The 10770-nt window shown below is 38.5% G+C and overlaps 1 protein-coding gene across 1 annotated transcript in view; it reads left to right on the forward strand.

Moving 5' to 3' along the window:
* The first annotated feature begins 624 nt into the window (after window positions 1-624).
* LOC105045437 (protein RRC1) overlaps window positions 625-10770 on the forward strand; it is a 43471-nt gene continuing 33325 nt past the window's right edge. The window contains exons 1-4 of the mRNA XM_010923714.4: window positions 625-761; window positions 1013-1099; window positions 1212-1347; window positions 1495-1540. Coding sequence (XP_010922016.1) covers window positions 1034-1099; window positions 1212-1347; window positions 1495-1540 — 248 coding nt within the window. The 5' untranslated portion in view covers window positions 625-761; window positions 1013-1033. The remainder of the gene's footprint in view (window positions 762-1012; window positions 1100-1211; window positions 1348-1494; window positions 1541-10770) is intronic.

A 10770-nucleotide genomic window follows, 5' to 3' on the forward strand; every position in this document is an offset into this window, starting at 1 on the left:
CAGCGGAGGAGGAGGAGGGGTCGGTGATGGCCGCATTCTCGATGATCTTGAGGGTAGAGCGATAGCGACGGAGGTGGCAGAGGTCGTCGTCGATCTATGGCTGAGCACGATGACAGCGACTTTATTTCATCGATGCCTCAGATTTTCATTTCCACATCGCATCCGACCCCATCATCAGCATCCTCCAGCCATCTCTGCTAGCTATGTAGTCATCAATATCCTATCTCGAGTGGTGATCGTGGGCTCGGACGGGCATGCTTTCGATCTTTCACAAATAGGAAGGTGAGTTGGTATTTTTAATGGTGACCATATTTTAGGGTCTTGCCCATGTAACTCCTCATGTTTGAACAAAAAACTTGCCATTGCATGATTGAATATCTTACCATGGTTTTGGACTCCCCACCCCTCTTCCACTTGCGGTAGGCCAGCTCTTCCATCTCCCTCGCTCTCTTTTCCTCTCCTGATCGGCCTCTTCCTCTCAACCTCCTCCTCATTGTCTATCTCACTCCCTTCGATGCCCCAGCTAGTTGGTGGGATCAAGCCCGTCCAGCTTGAGTTTCCTTGGGCCAGGTTTGGGCTTGGGCTTTATAATATCCGGCCCGGCCCGGCCCGGGAAGTGCCCATGTTCATTCATATCGGAAAAAAAAAAAACGACCAAACGCACTCTTCGTTCTCTCCTTGCCAATGTGCTGTTCCCATCGCGCGCGCTGGAGAAACCCTAGATCTCTTCGCACCGATCGGAACCCGGATCATTCCCTGTGGTACGTTGGTCTCTCTATCCGATCTTCTAGGGTTTACTTCAGTTTCTCGATTACGCTGGATTCTTTCCTAGGCAGTGTTCCTTTTTGCTTTCTTTTCTTGATCGTACTGAGCTCACGGATATAACCGGAAACGCTAAAATTCGCTGGTGGCTTATAATGCGATGTCTTTTCCCTCAGTTTTGAGGCTATAAAGATCCGAGCTTGATTCTTCTTTTGAGATTTATGATATGTTTCTTGCTTTTGCTTCGTAGGTTCTAGTATTTTTTGAGAGGATGGGATCGTCCCAGAAGAAGATCCCTTTCCACAGACACAGGGAAGCCGAAGAGGCCAGGAAGAAGGTAAGAAAATCTCGGTTCCTTCTGTTTTCTAGATTTTGAACTCTGGGCTGAGCAATTTGATGAATATATATATATATATATATATTTGAAATTTCGAATGGTGGATTTAAAGAGGGAGGAGGATGAAGCTGCTCGTGTGTATGCCGAGTTTGTAGAGTCTTTTAAGGCCGACGGCACTCCTGGCTCGAAGGCTTTTGTCAGAGGAGGAGTTATGGATCCGAATGAGAAGCTGAAGGCCGATTCAGAAGGTTGGTGTTATGCAGTGATGATCTCACTCGTTGATTTTCTTTCAGCTTTACCTTTTAGTTTCTCGCAATGGATGCATCAATATTTTTTTTAATTACATGAGCACATTAATAAGAAGATGGGCTTTTTTATTCATTCAACAATGACAGGTGGAAAGTCCAAAGATGGGGCATCTGTTCCAAAGAAGGGAAGTAGGTAACTAAATGTACTCGATTTTTAAAAGATGGAAACTTGGTGGTAGTCATATTCCATGCCGAGAACAAAGAGCCTTGCCATTTGATTTGATCAGGCTATGATGCAATATTAACTCCTTGTCACTTTCAAAGTAGGAAGATAACACTCTGGAATGAAGCTTTTCCTATTTTAATTTCAGTACCATGTAAAATATACATCTTTGTGCATGCATATAATCTGTTGTTTAGAGCTCAATGCATTTTACTATGTTAAAAACTACATTATCCTCTTTCAGTGCAGATACTTCTTAACTCAGCAAAATCTTGCTTCCCCTGCTGCACAAGCTTAAAATATATCTGTATACTGGGTAATTTACAATTTAGCTTTACTGCCAGTTCCTTGTTGGCCAAAATTGCCATTGGCATGGGGCTTGTCATTGTTTCCATAATTAGTTCTCTAGATGGTGAGCTGGTCATAAAAAAAATCTTATGAAGCCATGAAGCAAATTCCATGTAGAAGAAATAAAGCTTCTTTGTTTCAGCTGAAAATGTACATACATGTGTCTGCACAAAGATAACATGGATACTGCTGCAGATGTTCATAGGAAGGAATGGAACAAGAGTTTGTATTGCTAATAGTAGATTGATGTCATGCTACATTTAGTTGAAAGGGGTAAAGTTTATAAAGTTGGGATTGCACACTCAAATATATCAGTCTGATGAGAATTTGTTTGCTCGATTGTGCAAATATGCATTTTTAGATGTGACTTTTCCTGTTACAGTTTAATTTTAACATACGAGCAATTCGTCAATGCAACTATGTCTGTCACATTTTCAAGTCCTTGATTTTCTTGAGTTCCTTGTAGTGATATTGATTTCTACCTTCTGATTTCATGTTTCTTGGATCTGTTTAGATGGCATCGTTATGTTTATTTGATCCCAGAATAGTGAATAGCCAGATACTTGGCATTTGTGAGAGTGTAATTGAGCATAGGCTTTTTCTTCTCTCCACACCTGTCAATTCTTCAAAACTATTATTTGCTCTCACCGTGCAAAATTGTCTTATTTCCTGCTTCTTTCATGGTCGAGCCAATTTGTAATGATATGTGCATAGGAGTGGGAAGATTCTGCTTCTGCATTTGATGATGATACTACTGTTCCTCAAATACCTCATACTGATATATCATGTACCTTTTTTCTGTACATCTAGACTGGTTCATTATGAACTAATTGAACAAATTGACTATGTAAATCCACTTTTAAGTCCTCAGATGATTAGGTGACATGTCTAGTGTGACGAGCCTTCTTTTATTTTCAAGAATTCTTGAAAATTCACAGTTTTTAATAGGTGAGACCAATACTTATGTAGAGGATCATTCCTTTTGAATTTAAGTATGGATCAAGTATTGATTAGATATAGGACACATCACTGTGTGAAGGACTCGAGGGAATGAAGAGGAAAAAGATAATGATAGGATATGGTGGCTGGATGTGGGACGGTGGTGATGGATCTTTCAGGTAGAAGGTAACATGAGGAGCCAATAAGTGGTGGTGGGAGGCAAGCTTAAGATTTTTTTTTTATTGTACTTTATAAAGAAGTAAAAGAATATGTTTGTATAATGTATATTAGGTATAGTGCATATATGACAGATCATCGGTTCCTTGTTTGGTCTGTTATGCTTTTACTAATACGTGGAGTCAAAATATTTATAGACTAGGTCCCTTTGAATTGAGATACTTTAACACTACCTTAGCTTCTCCATGCATCATTTTCCTTTCTTTTGCTCAATCATCACATTTCCAATCAAGGTTCGCTGTACCGGTACTGGACGGTGTGCCGGTGCCGGATCGGTATGGTATGGTACCGGTATCGTACCATACCGACACACGGTATGCCTAGGCATACCGGTCTGGTACCGGTACACAATATTTTTTTCGATTTTCATTTTTTTTTAGATTTTTGAAGTTAATAATTGATAAATACAACTTCAATATGGCATTATATTGCATATTATTGACATATTTGGGTTCAATTTGGAGTTAGGTTGCGGTACAAAGACTCTTGATCCAAAATTTCAAACATATATTTATTTACATTATATTTCAACTATGTCATCTTAAAACTAAAGAAAAAATATATAAAATACGCATTAAATATATCTAAATATTTAAGTACAAAGCGCAATAATTGATATACGAACTTTAAGATGTACTTTACATTTAATTTCTTGTCGAGTGTCTGTGACGCTCGTAGATGTCTGAATCATCAACATAGTCTGAAGGGATATCAGTCCAACCCTCTAGCCAAGCTGTACTGTACTCTCGAATATTCATCATCCCATAAGGCATCCTCTCTGGATTGTAAGACATCTCAGATCTCTCGCTAAAATTCTGACTCTGAGAAGTATCCTCGAGATGATGGTACGGTTGTGGAGGAGCCCATCCAAATATACCAATAGCAAAATCTGATCCGTAAAATGCTCCAGACTGCATAGGGTAGTAACCACTAGAAGATGATGCTTCGGATGCATCATATGCATATGGATCATAAGGTGGCTGTGGATAATAGGATCCATAATGCGAGGATGATCCAGATACATTCATGGATCCTACTCCACGTGCAAGATCGTCCGCAGTATATATATATAATTAAAATATATGCAAGTATAACAAAACACGATAGTTTAATGATAATTAAAATAATTATATATAATTTTAAAATAATTTTAATAATTATTTTAAAACTTATAAATTCAAAATAAATATATTATATGCTTCAAATAATATTTTTAAATTAACTAAAATATAACACTATTTATATATATTTTTTATTTTATAATTAAATTTTTTAATTTAAATAACTAAAAAAATAATTTTTTAATTTTAAATATTTGAAAAAAAAATTGAAATTAGATTTAAGTAGCTTGAATCATTCTAAACATGATTCCCAAACTTTATTTTTTTCCTAAAATTTATTTTTTTTAATTTTTAAATAAATAAATATTTAAAAATATTTAAAAAATATATAATTAACAAAAATTAACAATTTTGATGTCATCGTGTAGATCTTCCAAAGATCTATCACATATAATTAAATCATACCAAAATCATAAGATTTTGGCATGATTTTCTCCTATTTTTATTTTACCTCATTTTTATCCTATTTCCAACAACAAAAACAAAAAAAAATATTTACTAACAAAATAACAGATTATCTTACCTCCGGCCAAAGATCAGCCTCTTCTCAAATCACTCCTCCAATTTCATGAAATTTTGCCTTCTTTTCTAATTTTTTCGAGGTCTCAACGATTAAGTTGCCCACGACCATGTGTGTTTTCTGAGAACTCTCAAAGAACACCGAATGCCTGGTGCTTATTAAAGCACCAGGCCCTCCCCCCATGTGAAGTGGGCCACGTCCATTTCTCTCCCCCCTCCCTCCCTCCAACCACGTGAAAAGACCCCCACCTTCCCCCCTCCCCCCCTCTTTCCCTTGGGCGGTATGGTTCGGTTCACCCCGAACCGGTCCAAATCGAGCCGTACCGCCCGATTTTGGGCGGTATGGGCCCGAACCGCACCGAACCGGACGGTTCGGGGTCCTTTTCTGAAAAAAAGGCCCGAATCGGACCGATAAGGGACCGGTCTGGCTTGGTACGCCCCGTACCGGGCGGTTCGGCCCGGTACGGCGAACCATGTTTCCAATTCTTTTTATCATAAAGCGCTCTAAAGGATATCAGGTTTGGTTTGAAGTAGACACCTCCTTATAATGCTAGAAATCTTTATTGATCTTGCATGTGCAGGTGTTGACGTGCTCATGCGAGTTCAAGTAAGTTCTGCCATTTCTTCAAGGGAATCTTCTTTATCATAACTATCTAGCCTTCTCCCAAGCATAATATTAAATTTTGAGTGCCTCATTTTACCACCCTAAAAATCATATCAATCTTTTTGTCTTTCTTCCTAGTTCCTACCTGTTACCTTGAGCATAAATTTTAGTACCTAACTTGTACTAGGCTTTCATTTAGCCATGTGCAATTGTAGCTCAATATTAGAACATTAAGTATTGGTACCCATCCCCCCCTCCTCCTCTTCAAAAACTTGAAGCCAGTAAACTTTCACCTTGAGCATTACTTTTTTCATTCAAATAAGACCAACCTTTCGATTCAGCACATGGTGAATTATGGTTTCGGCATCCTACGGCATTTGAGCTATTAGATTTAACAAGTAAGATCAGACCTTATCTAGCAATTCTCGAACCTTAATCATGCGGTCTCATGTGGTCATCCTATTATGGATGACCAACATGATGGCTATTTTTGCCATGGATTTTAATATGCTCACACCTTTTCTTGTCATTTAACTTGCTTGACATTTTAGTATGCCACAATAATTAGTGGCAAGCCTACTTATGCATGTTACTTGAACATGCATCAGTTTAACAAAGTATTTGTGGTGCAAAAAAGATTCAGATGATCATACTACTAGAAATAGAGATATGAAATTGAGTTTCAATGGCAACATTTGAGAAGTCTGGAACTAAATGCAGATTTGATGTAAAATCTGCACAAGAGAACAAGTCCTTCTTTCTAGGTGAATTTTATCCATATTTGGGATGTGATCCTTTAAAGAGTCAATTGATGGGATATCAACATGGAAAAAAAAGGAAGAGAGGGTTAAAGAAGGGAAAACTAGAATTTTGTTAGTTTTTCTTCAGTATTTTCAGGATTGCCTTTATCCTACATGTACAAATATAATGATGGGAACCCTGGGATATCTGGTCTTAGTTTGATCCTTTGATTTATCTAAAGGGGTTGTGTAGACCAAACCTATGAATTAGGACTCACAAATGGGGGAAACATTTAAATCCCTAAATCTCATCCTGGTACTTTCAGATCATGATAACCCTATCAAGAGTTGCATGGTTTGTGATCTAACACACCCAAAAGATTCACCTAGTGAAGCCACCGCACCATCATATGTGACTTAAAAGAATGGTCAAATTTGAAATTATGGTTTCTAAAGAACTATGCTGTAATTAAATCAGAAAATGTTAGAAAACAAATCAGGCTTTAGAGAAGAGACATATAAAATATTTTACATAGAGACTACTAGAGGGTCGGATTGGCCAGCATTATTATAAATGTCAAAGGTCAGATCCTTCAGTTGGATCTGCATCCTAGTTCGATATATCTAGCTGAGCTATGTGTTACTCGGGATGGCATGATATGTGTTGGAGGTGGGTTGTGTTGGAATAAAAAGCCATTTGCATAGTTAGCACCAAGAATGGTTGGATATCATGGTTATCTCCTAACAGCACAATCATATACAATATATTTTATGTTTCATACATGGACTGTAGAGCCAGAAAAGAGTCCACAAGTACTCCTGGTGTTTATCCAAGTGGACAGAATGTTTTCAGTAGGGAGGATTGGATATTTGTACATACTTGAAACTTGTTCACAGATATAAATGAGGTTGGACATTACACCTATAAGGTTGCAGAGATGGATAACGACATGGAGTTCCTCCTTCACTGAGCTCCACCCTCACAAATGCCTGATGTGCGTTCATATGGAACAATCAACATTTGACAATCCATCCCACAAAGTACTGTCAGGAGTAAGTGTGCGAAGCAGGTAAATGAGTTGCAAATAGTCTCTAGATTTGAAGGACTACGATACCTTGTTGTATTTCAGATATTAGTAAATTTGTAGCGAAATCTGTGTATCAATTCATGATATGCTTGATAGGAAGCATTATGGTTTACTGGATTGGATACGAGTGAGGTCAGATTGTCCAACATGGAAACCATCATAATGACATAGCATTCATATTAGAATAAAGATGTGATCAGGCATATTAGACCCAACCGGATTGTAATTTGAAAGATTTTTAAAAAATGTTATCAAATTATTATATTTAATAATTAATTATTTTTTAAAAGGGATTCATGTGAAAAGGATGTCGGACATCATCTGGAGTTCTAATGAGCCATGAACCATAGGGCTAAGGGTTTGACAGTGCTATACTTAATGGTCATACAGGGATATTAGAATGATGACGGATGGAATCACAGGGCATAGCTTCTGTAGGAATGGTTAGACCAACCTATTCCATCCTACTCTCCAATAGGCTTAGTAATGCGTATGGGCTTCATATCCCCATGTTTGATCATGTAGCTGATATGTAACTAAGCAAACCTCAAGGGGCAGGTCTTTGGTGAGAGGAAACTTGACTTGACTTATCCCAATGATGCATCTAGGATGTGCCATCCATCATTAGGTTGGTGGAGTGAGATTTCAATTGATCATTCTCTCACAAATTGGATTAAAAAGATTCAAATATAATTAGTGTTTTTCCTTCTCTTAGATTTAGTGTGAGAGTAAGAGAGAAAGCTGGTGCGGCAAGCTTATCTTGCAGAGCATCCTCTTGGCCCTCAATACTAGAGATTCAAAGCTAGGAAAGCTCTAGATCAGCATGTCGATCAAAGTAGTTGGGATAGTAATCCTTATCTGATCTGATCAGTTAGTTGGAGTTTGAGGTCTTTGCCTTATCTCCCCTAAGCGGAAGAAAATCTCTTCTTGTTGACCATCCCTCCTAGCTGTTCATCCACTTGCACTGGTCGAGTCCAATTATTGCAGCTGATTCGCCAGTCGACTCATCCCTTTATTTCGATGTTGGTGGGTAGTGAGCTATTGATGTGGATGGGCTTGACGAGGGATTCGATGCCTTGCCTCTGCCCAGTACCCAAAAAGCCTATGCTTTTGCTACTAGTGCCACCGGTTATTGCGCCGGATAAATTTCTGCTACTCATGTTCTACTACTTATGTTTGTTATGCCACTATGTTTTGCTGCTACTAGAACCGCTATGGTGGTATTGTCGCCCGCCCCTGAATAAGCAGTAAGGCGTGGGCGCGTTGGAACGATCCCGCTTTGAAAGCTCAACCTCGGGAGAATCAGTTTCGCCGGTCCAATGACTTGGCATACAGAGGCGAGTAGGGTTCTCCTCCATGTTGTGCACTCCCGCTTCTTCATACCCGGAATAAGTTTGAGCTGCTCCAAGGGACAGCTTTTTGCTGCCGGATGAAGGTCTTACGTCGGCTAAGAAGACGGAAAATTCCATCTCTTTTGCGGTCCTGGAGATCGGGGAGATAAGAGTTCGCCCACCCTATTTTGAGTGGGTGCTCGCAAGGTCAAAGTCAAAAATTCTATTCTTTCATTAATACAGGGGTAGTGGGGAATAAATAGTTTTAGTGATTCACTCCTCGAAGTAGAGTGTGTAAATACCTGATGCGTAGGTTGAATCATTCGCTAAACAACTATTTTGTTGGGCGATCAACCAGGAGGGTCGTGTGGTTTCACATCCTCAATGTCTCCAGCAGGTATATATCTCTCATGTTTTGTATGATATCTATATGCTGTCATAGTAATGAAAAGAGTGATCTCGTTCCATGCTTTGCATTGTTTTATTCTGCTGCATAACATCATGACGAAGGGCTAACTACATCCTTCAATATGTACTATTCAAATTCATTCTACTTTTATTTGGAAGGTGACTCCAGAAATGTTATCAGTTGGTTTTCTACCATCCAGCACCTGGTCCTTGTTGGGATGAAATCTTGGTGGAAATATTGGTTTTCTGGAACATTGATGGAGAAGTGAATGTGCTTGTAGATTGGCTATGTTGCTGGGGGATGAAGGATTAAACTCCACATAAAATTGAAATTTATGGTCAAATTCAAGGAGGGCTGGGTTATTTTTAGCACATTATCATGATAATTAGGCCTTTCCTTGTTTCCTTATGTCATGAAGAACATTGAATTTGGTGCAGTCATTTGTTGTGTTTTGTTCTCCATCATTTCCTTTGCCTCCTGAGTTGTCATGACATAATCAAATGTTGCCATGTAGCTGAACAAATAGGCCCATGATGCAGGACAATTCTTCTAGAAAAAGTGCAGCACAGCTAGCACCTCTGTCTTGTTCAATTTCATTATGCTTAGGCATGTTGAAGCTATGGTCAAAAGAAATTGATCACCTAATTTTGCATTAAATAAAAATGGATATCTCGAGAATATACCTTATGTATAATTGTTTCCACCCTTCAGCTATGGAACGCTGACCAGTGAAATACACATAATCAAACTCCATGACTGCCACCTTGCATGAACTCATTTGATATAATTAGACAAGCCTATTGCCAGTAACAGGCAAATCACTTGGTCAAGAAGCTAGTGCAAAGCATGATGTCGAATATATGCTTGTGTTGGTCTTTAGCACCCTTGGCCTGGTTACTTTATACGAACCAGTACTCGATTGTTGCCTTGGTGAATTGCCATGTTATTTGGGACCAGCTGTGATGGTTCGGTTGGATAGCATAGACTGTTTCTAGCCAATTCATACTGTTTGGAATTAACTTAGTATCATTTAAAGTATCCATGTCGAGAAATCTACAGCAATGTGATCTGCTATTTACTTGTCCCTCATGTTAAACACATGATTTGATTGTGTTGCAAAATGAAATTTATAAGTGGCAATGGTTGAGGTGAGCAAAATGTGGTAAATAGAATGCATACTTGCTCTTTCCTTCTCCTCAAGATAGCATTGCCATGGATGTCTAAGAGTGTGTTGGAGTTTACTCATTCTTCATGTTTCGACCCCCCTGCATGGTACATATTCTATGAAACTGATATTTATCTGGACAATACTTTTCAACACTTGGACATGACACATGACAATATGTGCATATGGCTGAAATGATCTGAATTGTCCTGTTGGCATCTACAGCAAGTGCCAACATTTGGTACTCTGTTTCTATTTTTGGAATGTCATATATGGGACTCTTTAGTCTTGTGTGTTGGAAAATTTAAGCAAAGTGTCATTATTATTTAATGTAATCACAGTCAGTTATCAATTTGAGTATTTTAAAGCATACCGAAAGCAAGCTGAAATGATGCTAATGAATAACTGAAGCACCTTGCAAACTCATGGTTATTCAATTATTTTGTTTGTTAGATGGCATATGCTCTCTCTCCCCACTATGTGCCCTTGTTTCCCTCCTCCTCTCTTTTTTTTTTTTTTTTATATATATTTAGTTTCTTCTTTTGGGAAAGCATCACAATAATGAGTTATATAGCACTTGTGCATTCATGTTGTGTTGATGTGCCTAGACTTTTGGAGCTGATGTCTCCAACACTTGAGGAAACTGAGACACTTGTCTACATCGTGTCTTATGAACCATGTTAGACATGTATAATGATA

The sequence above is a fragment of the Elaeis guineensis genome, chromosome 5 (assembly GCF_000442705.2).
Source record: "Elaeis guineensis isolate ETL-2024a chromosome 5, EG11, whole genome shotgun sequence".
NCBI classification, from domain to species: domain Eukaryota; kingdom Viridiplantae; phylum Streptophyta; class Magnoliopsida; order Arecales; family Arecaceae; genus Elaeis; species Elaeis guineensis.